Source organism: Phyllostomus discolor, chromosome 9 (assembly GCF_004126475.2).
Source record: "Phyllostomus discolor isolate MPI-MPIP mPhyDis1 chromosome 9, mPhyDis1.pri.v3, whole genome shotgun sequence".
NCBI lineage: Eukaryota > Metazoa > Chordata > Mammalia > Chiroptera > Phyllostomidae > Phyllostomus > Phyllostomus discolor.
In genome coordinates this window covers 27512357-27532493 of record NC_040911.2, presented here as the reverse complement: position 1 = coordinate 27532493, position 20137 = coordinate 27512357, and the positions used below count along the sequence as shown (strand labels likewise).

The following is a 20137-nucleotide window of genomic DNA, read 5'->3' as shown; positions in this document are numbered from 1 at the left end:
TACCTCGGCCCCCTGCCCGGTTCGCTGAGCTCTTAGAAGTGTAGCTCGGCCGGGGCTCCCCAGGCCGCGCGGCGCACGTGCAGCCGGCGGCCCGAGCGGCGTCTGCCGGTGAGGGGGCTGGTGCCCGCCACCGCCGGCGGCCTAGGCGCAGGGCTGCGGATGCCGCGCGACCAGTTCATTCCTTCCAGTTCCCCGCGGCGGGTCGGGTCGGTAAGGGTAGCGGGGCCTGCGGCTTGGGGGACGCCGGAGGGGAGGAGCCGGAGCGGGAGAGGACCAGGGGCCCGCCGGCCCCGCCCCTGCCCCGCCCCCCGCGGCCGGAGCCCGGGCTGCAGCTTGGTGTGCCGGAGCCTGCGAGCCCGCGAGCCAGCGAGCAGCGGCCGCCGCCTCCCCGGCCCACAGTGACCCCGGCGTCCCGGCCTGCGGCCCCGCTGATTCCGGGGCCCGCGTCCCCCGGAGCAGGGATGCATCATGGCCACGCTGGCTTGCCGGGTGCAGTTCTTGGACGACACAGACCCTTTCAACAGCACCAACTTCCCCGAGCCCAGCCGGCCGCCGCTGTTCACGTTCCGCGAGGACCTCGCGCTCGGCACCCAGCTGGCCGGGGTCCACCGGCTGCTGCGGGCGCCGCACAAGGTACAGCCCCGCGGGGTGGGCTGGGCCCCCAGGACGCTGCCCGTGCCTCGGGGAGCGCCGGAGTTGGGGCGCCGCGGGCAGGCTGGGCGGGGCGCGGTCCCGGGAGACCAGCGCCCGAAGACAGACCTCCCCCCTCCCTGTGAGGCAGAGTGGCCCCTTGAACCGGGCAGCTGGCGCGGAATCTCCCGGGCTAGCGAGGAGGACGGCCCGCTCTCCGGCCCGGCGGAGCCCGGGGCGGGCGGGGCTGAGCAGGTGCCGCGCCGGCCGGAGGCGGGATGGGGAAGGTTGCGGACACCGCGCCGTTAGCTCCGACGGGTGGCCGGGGTGCGGCTCGGACACCCGCAGTCGGCCTCGGTACCCGGGAGGGTGCTTAGCCGGGCGCAGAAAGAACCCGGGTCCTGGGGGACTCAGGTCCTTCGGAGGAGAGCCCTAAGCGACGCCCGGGACAAAACCTCTTGGGCCTCTGGGGCAGCGCGGGCGGTAGCCCGACCCTCGCGACAAAGCACGCTTCCCGTGGGCACCTCCTCCTTCTCCCTCCTCGTCTCCCGGGGGCACCGCCTGGGACGCAGACCGTGCGCAGCGGTGGCGCTGGGTGTAGCCCCCTTTTCTTAGCAGAAGCAGGTGGCCTTGGGAACCTTGGAGGAGCAGTCGCTGTGGGAGGAGGGGCGGGGGCGCGCACAAAGCCTGAGGCTCGCAGCCCCAAATCTGTGTCCCCTGGGAAGAATGGCTTCTCAGTCCACCCGACAGAGTTTTCTTTTTAACCCTTTGCAAGGGGACAGGCGTCTTGAAAAGTGTGTGTTGCAAAGAGCCGAGCATGGCAAGCTAACCATGTAGTTAGCCGGGAGAGCCCTTCCTCCCACTTAAGCAGATTGGCTGCAGCTTGAAGAATTAACTTCCCCGGTACTTTGTGTGTGTGTGTGTGTGTGTGTGTGTGCGCGCGCGCGCGCGCTTAGGGTCCATATCGAAGGTTGGAGATGATTTATTCTTTGAGGATCCTGATAAATATTTTAAACACTGATAAATGTTTCAAAGAGATAACCCCGTGATACCAAAAATAACAAAATCGATTTAAAAAAATTCTTTAGATTTCTGTATGCGGTTCACCTGCCTTGGAAGCAGAGGCGGGTTGTGCGTGGAAACCCGTGAACTTTGGCAGTGGCGTGTCCTCCCTCTGTTAGCAGTGTGTCAGCGCTTCCCCGACTCCGGAATTGGCACCCGGCTTTCAGGAATGGGGAATGGGGCAGCTCTGGCTCACTCTCTCCCTGTTGTTGCGGGAGGGATACAGTCACCATTCCTGGGAACCACTCTGGCCATAAAAGCAGGTTGGATTGGGGGATGGACAGAATGATGTATCGTGGAGTCAGCTTATCAGTCACTTTTGTAAACTATTTGGTTCTTCTCAGTCAGTGGGTTAAACTGAAAGTTTGGAAAGGCTTCTTCAGCACTATGATACGCCATTCGTTATGGTCTCTGATTGCTGGGATCTTTTGTTGAAACCGCAGAAGACATAATTGTGGTCCTATGACCTTGAAGTGGTTTCCTTGGATTTCAAGCCCTATGTGCATGGTTGACCTTTCAAGCTGGAAGCTGAACTACCTTTTCATGATTCCATGGAATAGCCCCATAATTTTGACTCAGTGTTCCTGGCCTGGTAGGAGGAAGTCCCCATGCTTCAGCATTGTTCCCCAACACCCCCCCCACCCCCCCTTACAGCACAGCCATTGCACTAGCTCACACAGAACTTTCTGTGGTGCCCCTTGTGGAAAAAACCCCAGAAGACATCCTACAGAGACCCTTGACCCCTTGTCCTGGGGGCCAGCCAGCCAGCCTTATTCTCAGAGTCTTTTGCCCAAATACTGCTGCAGTGCATTCAGATGTTTGCCATTTGTTTTTTGCATGTAGAGCTGAGTGGGTGGCTGATTTCTGTTAGCTGGGGTTCTGTAAAGCAGAACTCAGGGTATTTATATGCCTAGGTGCACTTTCATCTTTTAAAATGATGGTTAATTTCCAACAGGGAGTCTTAAAATTGGGTGATCCACCTGTGATGCAGAGAGCTAGGACATCCGGGCCCTGGCGTGTTGGTGCGCATTCTACGGCGGGTCTCAATGCATGATCTCACCTAAAACCACACATCTCTGAGAAGTGGAGCCTTTCATACCCCATTTTACAGATGAGGAAACCAAAGCAGAGAGTGTTAATTAGCCTAGTTTCTCAGATAGGAGTGGGGTGCAGAGATTCAGGCCTGTGTGACTTGAGACCCCCGTGCCGGTCTGCTCCCTGGACCTGCTGTGTGGCTGTGGGCAGAAGCCACACCCCCGGAGGCTTCTGTTCCATTAACTTGGGGAATTCACCTCCTCACCTCCCTGGGCTAGGTATTGTACTTTTTGGCCCAGAGTAAATGAATGTTACAAGCATGAGTAAGAGCCTTGAGGTAGAATTCCTGGCCTGCTAGAGTTCACAGTCAGAGGTGGAAGTAAACAGTTACTGAGCGGGCTGTGAACAAGCGTGGTGAATGAGTGGGCAAGCTGTCTTCCCAGACCCTCGCCATGGATAACACTTTCCTGGCCACTGGAAAAGCTTCTGCCAGGGTCCCACTGAGCCCAGCCTGGCAGAGGAGGAATTCCTGGGTCGGGGGCGGGGCATCTGGGTGGCAGAAAAAGGGGAGATGCATGACCGCAGAACTTGTAGGCATGCTTGGTGTTCTCAGCTGCCCTGCACATTCAAATCCCTGGGGAGAAAACTGTCACGTGAAGTAGCTTGCACACACAGAAAAGTGCACAAGGCGTAAGTGAGCAGCTGGATGAAATTTCACTAAGTGAACACACCTGTGTAACCAGCCCTTGGAAGGCCCCAGCAGAGGGTCCTAATTTGTCAAGTTCCCTAGGGATTCTCCTGTGCTGGGAGCCTTTGAACCGGATAGCCCCTTGGGTCCTTCCCAGCCAAAACTTGAATCTATGCATCTTTTCGTAACAGGAGGACATGTTTATTTAGCTCATGTCTGCTGACTGCATTAGAAGTGAGTTAGCTGTTCCTTTACCCAAACCACTGTCTCAGACAAAACAGTGTATTGCACTCAGGCTGTATCTTTTCTTTTTTCAAACCGGTAGATTGGAAACCACCCCTCAGTCCCCCGAAGCTGTTTATAGTAGTCCCAGGGAAGATGATTCAATAAATGATTAGTTTGATAAAAAGTTCAAAACAGGTGCTGTATTCCCACTGGGGAGATGCTCATTTGGGTGGTTATATGTTTTGACTGGACTAGGTGTGTGGCCTTTTGTTTTTGAATGCTGTATAAACAGGTGTCTATTTCTAGCATAGTGTTTTAAAAGAAAAAATTGTAATTATAGGACTTCTAGTGTAGAAAAAAAACTATGCAATAGAATTAATAGCCTCATAGACCTTTCAAAGCTTAAATGATTTGTTTATATTGATTGATGCTGCAGGTTAAGGCCGTAAGGATTCATGTTTCATTTTGATAGACCAAACTGTAATTTTTATGAAGAAAATGAGTAACTTATGTGTCAAAATGGCAAGGATGACTCAGGAATTGATTTGGGAAATGTGTGGGTGCCTGCCGTGGGCTAGAAAGGGGAGTACCAGTAGCTGTTGTGTCCTAGACACACGCCATCTCTCCGAGCTCACGACCTCCCTGTAGGTCAGGGACTGGCACTGTTATGTCTCACAGCAGAAGAGACCCGGGGCAGAAAGAAGTTGGCTGGTCTGTGAGCGGGAAGCTCCAGAATTGGAATTTGACCCCAGGTCTGAGCTCTTAATGACTCTGCTTCTGTGCCTTGAATGTCCTCCTTCCAGGCAGCCTGTCCGCGGTGTGGAGTTCAGTCTTCTGGTTGGATTAGCCTTGACTGAACACGTGTGTTGCCTTCGTTTTTGTGGTTGCCTTGGTGCCTGAGCTGTCCCACCTGTAAAAGAGGGCCCTGGGCGTCCAAGTCTGGGCTGGGCCTCACCTCAGCTCTTAATAGAAATGCTCTCAGGCCTCCTGCTTTTCCCCCTGAACCGGAAAGTGCATTTTTCCCAAGATGCCTTGGGGGCTTCCTGCACACCACAGCCTGAGCTGGGTGGATTAAAAGCCATTCAGGTCAGGTCTCAGTATGTGGGGGTTATCACTGTCTCCCCCATTCTCAGATAACTTCCGTGAGGGTGAAGACTGTCTGTCCAGCTCTCCGCGGCTCTCCTGCCAGCCAAGTGGTGCTAAGGTGGCCTGTGTCCCAAGCTGATTGACTGCTGTTAGTTTTAGAACACAAATCCATTGGCATTATTGCTCTAATGAATTTCCACCTTAATCCTCTTAAGTGACACATCTGTTTGCTACATTACATTAAGATTTTTAAAAGATGAGATCATTAGTAAAGTTGGCAAATGTGGTGTGTCACATAGCATCTTAGGACAAAACTGTGTAAGAACGTTGTCTGAGCTGCTGGGAGCATCTCTGTGCAAACTGAGATGGATCTGACCCTACCGTAATTAGCTCGGTTGGTTGGAGCTGTGCTATTGAGACCAGGATCATGGGGTTGAACCCGGTATGGGTCAGTTGGCTTTGCTTCATGCATGGCCACCGTCTGCATCAGTAACCCAGCCAGATGTCCAGCAGGTGCTGTCGTGGCTTCCAGGAAGGACCTGGGTTGCAATGGACTGGTAGGAATCTTTGGGAGGACAGGGCTGACATATAATGAGTTAATGCTGGCTGCTGTACTCTAGGCCGCCATGCATAACTTCATTTATTCTTGGAACGAGCAGGCAGACACTGGTACCCCAGTCCACAGATGACCAAACCGAGACACGGGGGGCTTTGCAGGTTTTCTGAGGCCGCACGGCTTTCCAGTGAAGGAGCTTGGATTTAAAGTCGAGCCTTTTTTTACGCCAAAGCCTGTAGCCAGCTGTGCCCCATTATTAGAAAACCGGCGGAGCACGAGTTCTCTGTGCAGGAGGAGGTGTGGAGGGGGCAGGGATGGACTGCATTGCCTTCGCATGCGGCTACCCTGCCGGTCTTCATAGGGCTGGGACTTAAATGGTTGTGCTCCAGTCAGTTGTGCTGGTGTTGAAGCTCTACAAGCCTGTGCCTTTTGTCCTCAGAGTCCAACCTGTGTCCTTCTAGAGAACAACAGGACTGCCTTTGCCCTCCCCCCTCCAGACTCTGCAATGTTAGTTCTTAATGGTAGCAGATTTAAAACTGATTAACATGCTAAGGCCGGCGCAGGAGCACCCCTCCCCCTGCCCTCTCTGTCCTCCATGGTTCATTTCTCTCGAAAGATGAAACTTTGGAACACTTGGGAACTTTTCTGTCCTCAGAGGGAAGACGGCCACCACTCTTGGCAACCTCATCTCCAGATGATGCCTCTGTTGGCTGTGGCTGGCTCAGGAATGTCCCTGATTTAAATCTGGCTTTCTATATTGAATGTAAACTATAAAAAATTATAAATTTGGCTTTCTAATCGGCATAGCTGGTTCCACTTTTGTGGGATATTTTCAGAGCCTTAGGTTTGTCAGCATCTGCTTCTTTACAGAGACAATCAGGCTGCTTTTTGTTTGGTTTTATTTTATTTTTAAGCTATTTTATTGGGAAGTGTTTCTGTGCCTTGTTCTGAACTAAGTAAGAAAGAATGAACAAAATTAAATTACAGTGAACGTTAAACCTCACCACAGAGATGTAATCAGCAAAATCCAGATTGTGGGAAATTATAGTTTCTTTAACAAATAAACGGCAAAGATAAGAGAAATGGAAGGAAACCTTAGATTAGAAGAGATTTAAGAGATCTGTCACCCAATAGCAATCTGCAGTTCTGACTGGTTACTGATTCAAGCAAACATGTTGTGAATAAACATCTGAGATCACTGGGGAAGCTCAAATAGTGACTCTTTGCTATTAAAATGATTAAAGTTAAATTGATAAAAATTAAATAGAGGTATTTGCTAATAAAATTATTAAAGGCTGATAATAGCATTTTGATATTTACAGAAAAGTTTATGTCTTTCAGAGAGTCATACTGAAATATTTGCAGATGAAATTATGTGATGTCTGGAAGTTGCTCAAAATAATTCTGGATGAGGGGCGAGTGAGTGGGTGGGTCTGTAGCTGGAACAAGATAGACCGCGAGTTGAAGCTGGATTATGGGTATGGGGGGAGGGAGAGGTCATTGTACTATTTTCTACACGTCTGCATATGTTGACCTTTTTTTAAATGAAAGAGCTTAAAAATTAGATCACGTGTTCCAGTGCTCCCTTGGGATTGGAGTCCGTCCATTAAGCATCGCCGTGTGTGGAGCGTGTTTGCTCCGGGTGAGACGGCCAGTCGTCGGCCAGCGTTTTGTTGCAACCCCACTGACTGTGCTCCTTCCCACCCGACGGTCATGTTCTCCTTCGGAACTTTGACAGACACGTGTGGGACATCAGTCTTTCAGAGTTCAGGGTGTCTGTCTAGGCTCAGTCAATTCCCAGGATAAAGTCAGCGATCATCAGTTACATGAACCGTTGGTCTGGTTGGGAAAGGGTGAAGTGGGGGTCTTATACATGGAGCTTCAGTGGGTGCACCTAAATTTTATCACTAAACTGAGATGTTGCAGTCCTAGGAGAAAAATTCATAGCATTAAAGGCCACCTCAAGAAACAAGAAAAATCTCAAATAAACAATCTAACTTTGCACTTAAAGAAAGTAGAAGAACAATGAACAAAGCCCAAAGTGAAAAGAAATGAAATAAAGATCAGAATAGAAATAAACAAAATTGAGTAAAAAATACAAAGATCAATGAAGCCAATAGCTGGTTCTTTGAAAAGGTAAATACGATTGACACATCTTTAACCAGACTTGTCAAGAAAAACAGAGGGAGGACCCAAATAAATAAAAACAGAAATGCAAAATGATAAGTAACAACTGACATCAAAGAAATACAGAGGACAGTAAGAAAATATTACAAACAAGTATATGCCAACCAATTGGGCAATCTAAATGAAATGGGTAAATTACTAGAAATATATAAACTTCCAAAATTGAATCAGGAAGAATCAGAACATAGACACATTACAATTAATGAAATTGAAGCAGTAATAATAAAAAAAAAAACTCCAACTAAACAAAAGTCCTGGATCAGATGGCTGCACAGGTGAATTCTACCGAACACTCAAAGAAGAAGACACTCACCCTTTTCAAACAATTCCAAAATATTCAAGAGGAGGACAGCATTACCCTAATTTCAAAACCAAGTAATGATGCTAGAAAGAAAGAAAATTATAAGCCAATATTCTTGATGGACATAGATGATAAAATCCTCAACAAAATAATAGCAAACCAGATCTAGCAATACATTAAAAAGATTATATCCCATGATCAAGTGAGATTTATTCCACGGATACAAGGTTGGTACAGTATCTGTAAATCAGTAAGTTAGAAACACCACATACACAAATGAAAGATTAAAATCACATGATCATATCAATGGGTGCAGAAAGCATTTGATAAAATTCATCAGTCATTTGTGATAAAACTCTCAGCAAAGTGGGAATAAAAAAACATATTTCATTATAATAAAGGGTGCATATAACAAAACCACAGCTAACATCATACTTTATGGACAAAAATTAAAAGTGTTTTCCTTAAGATGGGAAATAAGTCAGGGATATCCACTTTCTCCACTTTTATTCAACACAGTACTGGAAGTCCTAGCCACAGCAATCAGACAAGAAGAAGAAATAAAAGGTGTGCAAATTGGAAAGGAAGAAGTAAAATTGTTACTTTTTACAGATGACATGATGCTGTATATAGAGATGCTAAAGATTCTAGCAAAACTCACTAGACCTGATAAATAAGTTCAGTAAAGTAACAGGATACAAAATAAATATCCAGAAAGCAGTTGCATTTTTATGCACCAATAATGAACTATCAGAATGGGAAACTGAGAAAACATTTCTATTGAAAATTGCATCAATAAAGATAAAATACCTAAGAGTAACTTTAACCAAGGATGTAAATGACCCGTACTCAGAAAATTATAAGAGACTGAAGAAAAAAATCAAAGAAGATACAAATAAGTGGAAACATATTTTGTGTTCATTGATAAGAAGATTTACATCAGTAAAATGTTCACACTACCAAAGCAATCTATAGGTTTGACAAAATTCTTATCAAGATACCAATGGTATATTTCACAGGATTAGAACAAATATTCCCAAAATTTATACAAAACCACAAGAAACCCCAAACAGCCACAGCAATCTTGAGATAGAAAAACCAAGTTGGAGGAATCACAATACTTGATATCAAACTATACTATAAAGCCATAGTAATAAAAACATCATGGTATTGGCATAAAAGCAGACATATTGATCAGTGGAACAGAATAGAGGGCCCAGAAATAAACCCATGTCTTTATGGTCAATTAATATTTGGCAAAGGAGGCAAAAACATACAATGGGGTAAAGACAGTCTATTCAATAAATGGTGTCAGGAATTTTGGACAGATATGTGTCCCCTACCTCCCCTGCAACAGCAACAGGAAAAAACCTAGACCACCTTCTTACACCATACACAAGAATAAACTCAAAATGGATTAAAAACTTAAGTATAAGACTTGGAACAATAAAAATCCTAGAAGACAACATAGGCAGTAAAGTCTTGGACATTTCTCATAGCAATATACTTTCTGATAAATCTCTTTGGGCAAGGGAAGCAAAGGGAAAAATAAACATTTGATTACATCAAATTAAAAAGTTTTTGCACAGCAAAGCAAATCATCAACAAAATGAAAAGACAGCCCATTAAATGGGAGAACATATCTACCAACGGTGCATCTCAGAAGATGTTAAAATCCAAAGTGCATAAAGAACTTATATGACTCAACACCAAGAAAACCCAAGCAATCCAATTAAAAAGTAGGCAAAGGACATGAATAGACACTTTTCCAAAGAGGACATATAGATGGCCAGTAGACATATGAAAAGATGCTCAATGTCACTAATTGTTAGAGAACTGCAAGTTAAAACCACAATGAGATATCACTTCACATCTGTCAGAATGTCAACAATCAAACAAGTGCTGGTGAGGCTGAAGAGAAAAGGGAACCCTAGCGCACTGTTGGTGGGAATGCAGACTGGTGCAGCCACTGTGGAAAATAGCATGGAGTTTCCTCAAAAAATTTAAAATGGAACTGCCTTATGACCCAGTGATTCTATTTCTGGGAATATATCTGAAGAAACCTGAAACATTGATTCAAAAGAATATATGCTTCTCTATGTTCACGGCAGTGCTATTCACAATAGCCAAGATTTAGAAGCAGCGCAAGTGCCCATCAGTATATGAGTGAATGAAAAATCTGCACTACATATACATAATGGAATACTTCTAGCTGTAAAAAGAAGGAAATCTAACTTTTTGTAACAGCACGGATAAACCTGGAGAGTATTGTGCTGAGTGAAATAAGCCAGTCAGAGAAAGACAAATACCATGCGATTTCATAGGCATGCAGAATCTAATGAACAAAATAAACTACTAAAATAGAAATGGACTCATAGATACAGAGGACAGACTGACAGGTGTCAGAAGAAAGGTGGGTTTGGGGGCTGGGTGAGAAAGGTGAAGGGATTAAGCAAAACAAAACATAGCTCAGAGACATGGAGGGGGTGGAGCAGAAGCGCATAAGGGGGGATAAATGGCGATGGGAGGAGACTTGACTTGAGGTGGTGAACACACAGTACAATGTGCAGGTAATGCATTATAGAATTGTACATCTGAAACCTATATAACCATGTTAACCAATGTCACCCTAATGAATTCAATGAAAATAGTAAATTGATTATAATATCTCAGCACTCTTACTATGATAGGGAAGTTTTGGTTTCTATAGACAGATTAACTCATTTGTAATTAGGGTGAAGATAGTTCATTAAAAAAATTAAGTTACCATGTATCAGCCAAATTATCTATATACCCAGAGTTTTATCTCTAGAGCCACACAGTGACAAATGGAATCTACACTGTGTCTATTTACAATGGGCAAACCTACCTCCTCTTCACCAGTTAGATTTGTAGCCTAGAAATTGAAATGCTGGATGCCTGCAAGGGAAGATGTTTGGAGCTACATGTTAGGGGGGAAAAAATCTCAAAGTTGTTGAACATGTTGAAAAAAAAAGAAAATTTTAAACATCTTGCAGTTCAGTATAGAATGATGCTTATGGATTTGGCAAAAAGGACACAGGAAAATTGGTATGTTGACCATCTCATCAAATATTTTGAGGATTCTGGGAAGCAAGAACCCCCAGGAGAGGTTTCTGGTATTGCTTAGGTGACTCGGCCTCTCCCTGCACTGGCGTTGTGGTAGGGGATGGAATGTCAGGGTCTTAATGTGAGGTCACAGGACCAACCAAAAATTATTTTGACTTTCTCATAAGAGAAGGAAAATGATGCGTTTTCAGATGGGCTCGTCAGATCCCAGGAGTGGTGTGGGGTTCATAGCAAACAAGTTGATGGGCAAATGCTGCTGTGTGGCGAGACACTGCCATGCTCCCAGCAGGTTGGAGGCTGCGCAGTGGACACTTGGAGGAAAGAATGAGGAAGAGGGTCCTTCTGGCCAAATCAGGGTCCCACGCAGCGTTGCTGCCCTTCACGGAGCCACAGTCACAAATGGGCACTGAGCCAATCACTGGGCTGCCCAGCTGGGCCATGGTTTTGACTAATTTATACCAAGTACATTTCATACCGTCTTGCCTTAGCACAAGTTTTATCTGTGATTCCAGCTCACCTTCTCCAACCCGTCCCCCCACCCCACCGCCTGGATAATGAGTACCATATTTTGCCATGTAGAAAGTGTGCCCATGTTTTTGGCCCAAACTTTCAGAAAAAAAATCTTGTGTTTTAATTTTTTAATTTGATTATTTATTTATATTTAGAAACAAAACTGATTATCATATTCCAGGGTATTATTTTGCACATGGATATCATTATTGCTTTATTACACTTTTAATGCATAAGAATAAGTAAAAGAATTAAAACCATTTACATAGATATGGAATTAGTACTACCCATGTATAATGTGCATCTTTATTTTTCCTAAAAAATTTGGGCAAAAAGTGCGCATTATACACGACAAAATGTGGTAACTTAGAGTCAATGGTAGCATCACTTATATTCATGAAAACACGAGTGTGTCGTGGTATTGGGGTTGAGACAACAGCTTTAAGAATGCCCCCCCCCCCCATAGTTTTACTAGATGAAAGCATAATTTAATACTGCTAAGCATGCTACACCCTGCAAGCCTAGCTCTCACCCCTCGTAAACAGTTGTGAGGAGACTTCTGTCTGGTCCTCTGATTTTATCACACAGGCTGCATTCAGCTTGAGCGAAAGCAGCTGACTGAAGACCAGAGGGCGGGCGATATCGAAGCTGTAGGGAGTGCGGAAGGCTGGGAGCACAGGCTTCCATTCCACCCTGACCCACATTGTGTCCACAGCATGGGGGCGTGTTTTGGGGCCCTCTGCTCCATTAGCTAGCAATGTGTTCTTGTGCTAACACCCCACTGTCTTACTGACTGTGGTTTGCAGTAAGTCCATTGGAGTGGACATGTCCCCTTTGCCTTGGAGCATAGCCATTAGGAGGAAACAAGAAAAAGGCAAGAGAGGCCCAGAGAGGGTCCATTCAGGGGACTGAGGCGCAGCTCGGGGAAACAGGCCTGTATGTCTGACTGTAAGGAGGAGAGGGAGAGTCAGATCATGTCACTGCCCCGCTCCAAACTCCTCTCGGCCCCCCTGAGATTCCAGGTCAACTCCGAAGCCGTGGAGTGGAGTGGTTGGCCCACTGCTCTGTGAGGCAGGGTGGGCTGGTTGGTTGGTTGGTTTTATGGTCTGTTTGGTTTATGGATGTAGCTTTAGAGCCTAGAGCAGTGCCCCGCACATGGTGTGTGTGCACTTAACAGCATTTGAAGAAGCAAATTATCGTACAGTTTAGAGTTGGAGATAAGGACATGCGGTCTCTTCTTACAAGCTGTGTCCACACAGGAGGCCCTTTTGTAAAGTCTCTGGTCAAGAATGTTCTAGTTGCTTCTTCATGTGTGACTGTGAGTGGTTTTCCCCTTTCTTCAAGAGCAGCCTTTTCCATTTTTAAACTTTGTTCGTTAGAATTTCTTCTTTATTTCTCTCCAATTTTTGCTTGAAGAGGTGGATCCTCCTATCCCCACTGATGGGGATGGATGTGGGTCTGGACAATTAATTAGTTGACTGTGCTCAAGAGAATGGGAATAGGATGGATATGCCAGAGGAGCCTCAACCCCAGGGTTTGGTAAGTAGAGTGACCCGTGACCTACGGATGGTGCTTAGAGGTGATTTGTGGATCAAACCAGTTATTTTTTCCTGTGGTGGCCAAAATTAGAAAGCTCCTTTCTTCTCATGTGAGAGCTATGTTTTTGTCACTGAAACCTGTGTGTGTGTGTGTGTGTGTGTGTGTGTGTACTGATATGTATACGTCTGGAACCCTGAAGCACCTTCAACACTTTCAGTTCCATTTAGCTGAGAACTTAAGCTGTGTGTGTGGAATTGGGGTGACATTGCTGGGACATGTCACCACTAACAAAGCTAGATTCAGACAAGGGTCAAGAGGCAAGGAGTTTAACCTCATACAACAAACAAAGCACCTGCTCCCACTGCAAATGAGTGTGTGTGCATGAGGTCTGTCCAGAAGGTTCCCAGCCATGTAACATGAAAAATAGAGACATTTATTGAAGAAGATACAACATACACGAAACACTGTACACAGGACAATGACATGTCTGTCGCCTGCAACGTAGGCACCTCGGGACCTCACACATTTCTCCCAGTCGCCATCAGCTGCCCTGTTGTATTTTCCTGAATCTCATCAGTGGTCTGAAATCTCTTCCCTTTCAAAGGCGATTTTAGTTTTGGGAAAAGCCAGAAGTCACAGGGTGCCAAACCTGGGCTGTAGCGGGGCTGAGTCACCTGGGTGATTTGTTTCACCAGAAATCTCTGCACAAAATGTGAAGCATGCGTGGGCACGTTGTTTTGGTGAAGCTGCCCATCACCAGTTGCCCATAGCTGCGGCCTTCTGAATCATCTGAATAGTTTCCATGGGGGATTGTTCAAGCTTAATGCAAAATTCGACGCAGATTCGTTGCTCCACTCGCTCAATCATTTTGAATGTGAGGGCCACACAGCACACATGCTCACTCAATGACATCTACTGCCCCTGCTCACTAGTATAATGAAGTCATCATTGTTCACGCATGTGCATTGCAGTCCACTCCCTGGCTGCCAGGTTACATCGATGTCACATAAACCGTTCTCATTATTAACAATGGCTGGACTTTTTCCAGACAGACTTCGCAAATTTGGAGACAACAGGAAAGCACCCTGAGGAAATAGAAATCACCTTTCTCACCACCCAAAGGGAACCTCTCTTAACACTTTCTCATCTTTACCAGAATTTTAGTATTGGTGCATGTTAAAATATAACATTATATCTGATACTTTCCCAAGTCATTAAATATTCATGGAACATCTCATCTTTGAGGACAGCGTGGTCATGCCGTGCGTGCACGTGCCAGGATCCCAGCACGCACTGCTCCCATGCTCTGTGAGGGAAGGGCTCTGCCTTCTGAAGTGTTCCTTTGTCTCCTGCTTTGTACTCAATAAATATTCATGAAGCGGATGCATGCAAGAACAAGCCATTTGATGTTTAGGTGGTTGCCAGAGAAAAAATACGGATAATGCTGTAATACCTGTACTCACAGAAAGCAAGTCTTTGTGTTCATATCTGATTATTTTATTAAGATGAATTCATAAATGTTTAATTGCTGAGCAGAAGGGTAAAGAATCCAGCTTGGATGGTGACCATTTCCCCCATTTTAAGTGCTGGAGATGGCTGGCGAGATGGGCCCTAAGTCAGTGGAGGGCCCAGTTGTGAAGCACAGTCCAACCTCCTTTCACGAGCAGGTGGTGTCACGGCTGAGAGTGACATTTGAATTCTAGGTGGTGTTCAGAGAAGAGTATTAAAGTCCAAGCCTGGGTCTGAGGGTCACCTTCGCTGGGCCTTCACGGCCCTCCTCCAGACCTATGTGGTGCACCCTCTGTGCACCCTCACACTGGTTCTTACTGCAGCCCATGCCACCATCTCCTGACCAGGTGTGGATCCCCAGTAGCAAGAAGTACATTTAACTCACCTTTTGGTTCTGACTTCCTAGGTTCTAGGATACATAATAAGCCCTAATAAGTATTTATGAATAGTTGAAAGAATGTTAAGTGCAGTAGATATTTATATGCATGGTGCTTGCAGATGCCTAACCTACAAAAGCTGTTATCCTCAGACCTTTGTCAGATCCCTAATCTGCAGATGTGACCTGGATGTTATAATTTCCCCACAAACTGCAGGTGAGCGAGGCAGAACCAGCTCTTCAATGTATCAGAATCCTGTTCTGCCTCTTCTGCACTAGACCCATGCTAGGTCCTTGGACAGGAAGCCTCGGTGTGATGAGAGAAGTCCCACTGTCTGGTCAGTCTTATTTCTTGTGAGTTTGGAGGGGCATGCAAATGCCCCGGGACTCTCCTGGGTGCAGGTAGTGAGGCCTCCTCCATGGGCCAGACCTGAGGCCTGCAGCTCGAGATGGGGAAGCACCACCTAGTGTGCCAGCTGTCCCCACTGGCCTTGCTGTTCCCGAGCCTTCTGCTCTGCCGTGGTTACTGTTCCTGCTCATGCTGAGCCACGGGGAGGGCGAGGACAGCTGTGAGCTTGTGTGAGAGGCAGGATCCCTGGGGCCGGGGAGGCAGCGGCATCTGTTATTAGTGGGAAATTCCAAGAGAAGGTGGGTCTGGGAGACTGGAGCAGTGCCTGCAGAGCCCATGTGCCCTTCTTCCTTTACTGGGAGTTTCAGCCCTTCGCCAACCTCGGCGGCTCAGGGTGGATTTTATTTCAGGTGATGGCACTCACCTAAGAGGCATATATCACTCCTGAGCCAGGCAGATCGCAGCTTCAGGCCATGGGGGGTGCTCAGACTGGCTCCTGGTGACAGCTTCTGTAAGTCACCAGCCCTCTGGCTTCTGCAGGGCATGGCAGTAACCGAGTGGTGAGGGTCTGAGTAGCCAGTCCCCAGAGGTGGGGGAGGTTACCTTCCCGGGGGTCCTCCATTCCAGTTCAACAGCCCCGCGTGTCTGGGGGCAGGGAAAGGAGAGCCGCTGGGTACCCTGTGTAGAACAATAGTCAAGGATATGAGTGGCTTTGTGTTCCCAGAGCAGGCTGCATTTTTGTGGACGGTGATTCATCACAGGACACGCCAGTAGCAGAACCACGGCATGTCTGTGTAGTTTACGAGGGCTGGGACCCAGGCTCCCTGGCTGTCTTCACACAACCCTGAAAGGGGGTGAGGTGGGACCTTTGGGTCCCGCATCCAAGATGAGGAAACTGAGGCAGGTTGGTTTCATGACTGCTAAGCCACAGCCGCCCCACAAAGGATGGTGGGGTGACAGCTTGAGCCCATGCCCTCTGACCTCCAGGCCCCAGCTCCCAGCACCGTGGCTCCCTGCTTCTGTCTGCCAGAGATAAACACGAAAAGCATTTACTGACACCCAGAGAAGTTTGTGGAGGGAACACAATCAGGGAAAACTTTAGCCAAGTTCGTGGACATCATATGGAAACACGTGGTGATGGTTTTTATGAGGCTGGGCAGCAGAGCCACAGGTCCCAGGACGCGAAAACTATCACGTTATGATTCGCTGGGGAAAGAAGTCACAACGTAAGAGTGAAGCAACAACGGAAGGCAGCATATGACTCCTGACTAAGTGTGATGTGGGCAGCCCGGGCTGTAGAAATGTCAGGAGTGGGGAAAATCTGAGTGGACTGCAGGGAGTGAGCCGGTGGGTCTGAGCTGTGAAGGGCCTTCCAGGCAGGTGAGACAGGACCCCGGGGTTGGGGGTGGGGGCTTGGGGTGGGTGAGAAGGGCCCTGCCCAATGCCATGACTCCCAGCCTCGAGCGCGGGCTGGGCTGGGGCACCCGCTGTTGTCAGTGTGCCCTAACCAGTTCGGAGGTTACTTCCATCCCATGTTGTGGAAACACAAGGGGAAGGAAGGGGAAGGAAGGGGAGGGGAGAGAAAAACAGGACTATGGGAGGAAAATAACCACCAGGAAGAGATGAGGAAAAGAGAAATGGGGAAAGGAAGAAAAGAGAGCCGTGCACAGGGAGCCCCCGAAGAGTCTTCTCTGAAGAACGTGTGAAGGGGAGGAGAGTCAGGACCCACTGCAGATGGCTGGCCCTGGCCTGGCTGGGCTGTGCGGGGTGGGCAGGGTCTCCGCCAACCAGCAGGGTCGCTGCTGGCTCCTGGTGAGCTGAGGTGTCAGCCAGTGAGGGCTTTAGGTGTGACCCTTTTCAGGGACTTTCCCTCCTTCCTCTCCTTCGCAATGTTTATGGGGCGTCTGCTCAGTGTCACTCTCTGTTAGGGCCAGCACAGCCGCCACGATAAAAGAAACCAGGGGTCCGTGGAATGGCGGTGGGCTGCAGCTCGGGCCCAGCCCGTGCGCTCTGCACTCCCTCTTCTGTGACCTTGGAACAGCAGCATCTCCCTGGTGGGGCTGCTGTGGGCAGAAATAAGAAAGAATCTCTCCGTGACACGTCACAGGGATCTGCTGCTTGGCTACCTGTGGGCGTCTGTCCACCGTGCTCCTGTTTGCCAGCGCCTCCTCTGCCCACCACACCTGTGACTGCAGAGACAAAGCAGAACCGTCAGGTGCAGCCCCGGCCCCCTCCTGCCCGTTCGCCTGCTTCCATGCATGACAGGGGCAGGGGGGCCCCTTCTCCTGGCAGGGACCAGGCCTCTTTCCACCGTACCTTCAACATCTGTTTCCCTCTGGGACGTGTCCTTTAGTGTTTCAATGGGCTGAAACCTCTTTCACCAGAAAACCCCTCCTTCCTGGGCACCAGGGCCTGGGCTCTTCCTTCACCCTCCTCGTCTAAGCTCCGCTCTCTCCCTCTCTCCCGCTTCTGCCCCTGCAGTGAGCCTGCTCTGATCTGGTTAAGGTGCTTGTCCTTCATGCAGTAGATACCTTTCCATCTTGGTCTTATTCCATCTCTCGGCAGCAGCTGCCGTTTCTGGTTGTCCCCTCGGAGGGGTGCTTGCTCTTCTAAGTTGCGTGGTGAGAGATTCATCTTCCTTTTCTCTTCCTCCTCGGTCTTTCTGCTCCCTCCTGCCCGTTGAATGTCGGCCTTCCTCATGCTCTGTGCCAAGACCGTGCCTTCTTCTCGCAGTCATCCTCCTTTCCCTGGCGGCTTTGAGGGCTGTCGGGCACCCCCGAGGCAGATCCTCTCGGACGGCCCACAGACGGTGCACATGCACGAAGTCTAGATCGGATCTCACCTTCCTGCAGACATGTGCTGCCTCCGAGAGAAGCTCGCCCTCCAGCCAGCTGCCCAAACCAAGAGCCTCCCCCTGCCTCTGACCCCCACCTCTCAGGCCTCACAGTCTGGTGATCCTGCTGCCTCTCAGCACTTTTCTCCCCATTCCTTGCATAGTCCTTGGCGTACAGAAGGTGCTCGGTAGAGGATGAAATGAATGAAAAATAGGCAAGGTAACATACGAGAAAGTGTCTGTCACATGGCAGTTGCTCAGAAAACATACCTGTTTCACAGCTGTCCAAGGCGGTGAACACTTCGCTCTGAAGCATCGCTGCTTAAAGCAGTTTTAGGACCTCTCACAGTTTCCTGGGGCCAGGAAGGTGGGAGCAGCTCGAGTCTCGTATGAAGTTGCAGCCAGACTGTGGCTGGGCCCAGACCATGTCAGAGGCTCCGGCAGTCACAAGTCTGGTGTCTGGGCTGGGAAGAGGCAAACAGCTGGGGGCTCCTTGGGCACCTCTTACCCTCTCCATGGTGTCTCCACCTGGTGTCCCTAGCATGGTGGCTTTGGGTAGCTGGGCTTCTTCTATAGCAGCTCAGGGCTCCAAAGAGAGAGGGCCATGGGGACACCGTGTCAACTTTTCAAGAGTGATGTCCCCATCACTCTTGCTGCACTGTGATCACTGGAAGCAGGTCCCCAAGGCTGGCCCACATTCAAGGGCAGGGGGACTAGACACTATTGCTTCATGGAAGGAGTGTCAAAGGACTTGTGAACTTTAGAAAAAGAAATTTATATGTAGTAAACTTCGCTTTTATTTTTGGTTTACAAACCTATGTGTTTTTTTATTGTTGACATTTTTACAGATGTCCCTCATTTTCTCCCTTCCTTTTCCCCCTCCACCCAGCCCCTCCCACCCCACTCTCCTCCTTCACCACATTGTTGTCTGTGTCAATGGGCTTTGCATTATGCACTTATGTTCTGTGGCTAATCTCTTCTAGCCTACCTCCCCCCCCCGCCACGCCCCCGAGCCCTGTCTGTCTGTTTCATGGATCTATCCATGCCTCTGGCCCTAGTTTGTTCATCAGTTTATTTTGTTCATTAGATTCCACACGTGAGTGAGATCAGACCTGTGAGTTTTAACACATACATAGGTTCTTGTAAATACAGTTAAGTCCTCCTTCATGTTGTTGATAGGTTCTTGGAAACTGCAACTTGAAGTGAAACTACGTACAGTGAAACCAGTTTTACCAGAGGCCCACTGATATCAGCAGGAGTGAAGTTCCTGTGGCATGTTTCTGGTCACAGAAATATCATCATACTTCTAAATAAAGACCTAAAATACTTCTAATAGTAAACATGGAAATAAATGTGAGATACATGTACATGTAAGAAAGCTTAATAACAATAAGAGAATTCTTTCCCAACCCACTTTTCCAGGTTAGGGCGTGGGTGGCTGTAGCCGATCCCAGCAGCTCAGGGCCCGAGGCCGGAGCCCACCCTGGGCAGATACCTGTCCGTTGGAGGGCGCATCGCCCACACCCCACACTCGGATGGGGACAAAGTAGACACGCCAGTGGACCTAACCTGCACATTTCTGGGATGTGGGAGGAAGCCTGAGTCCCTGGAGAAAACCCACGCAGGTGTGGAGAAAACGTGCAAAGTCCACACAGACAGTGGTCCAGCCGAGAATTGATTTTTTTTTCTTCATCAACTTTATAACAAATGGATGTTGAACAAAATGACATTATTCAATGGCCTGCTGTACCACAGGATGCAGAAACATTCCAGCAACCTAAAGAGTTCCCTAGGGCGACCCCTCTGTAGCCAGACATTCCCTGGCAACCAGGGATCTGTTCTCTCTCCTTATGGCGTTGCTTTTCCCCCAGAATGCCATGTAAATGGAATCATTCAGTATGCAATCTTTAGAGACCTGCTTCTTTCACTCTGAACAATGCCCCTGAGATCCATCGAAGCCGTTGTGTGCATCAGTGGTCCATTCCTTTTCAAAGCCGAGTACACGCTATGGATGTGCCAGTTCATTGGTCCGTCCACTCCGTGAAGGGCATGTGTGTCCTTTCTGGTTTGGGGTGAGGACAAACACAGCTGCTGTAAACATCTGACCCCGAGGCTGCATCTCTTAGCCGCTATGTCATACCCTTTTCTGCCATCCCCCTTTGTG

At 48.2% G+C, this 20137-nt stretch overlaps 1 protein-coding gene across 16 annotated transcripts in view; it reads left to right on the top strand.

Moving 5' to 3' along the window:
* Window positions 1-312: 312 nt before the first annotated feature.
* Window positions 313-20137, top strand: part of FHOD3 (formin homology 2 domain containing 3) — a 428661-nt gene continuing 408836 nt past the window's right edge. For 3 of the 16 annotated variants that reach the window (XM_036009142.1, XM_036009140.1, XM_036009138.1), the window contains exon 1: window positions 313-633. In XM_036009142.1, the coding sequence (XP_035865035.1) occupies window positions 469-633 (165 nt within the window). In that variant the 5' untranslated portion in view covers window positions 313-468. The remainder of the gene's footprint in view (window positions 634-20137) is intronic. The other 13 variants (XM_036009144.1, XM_036009143.1, XM_036009141.1 and 10 more) reach the window with 8 other exon arrangements.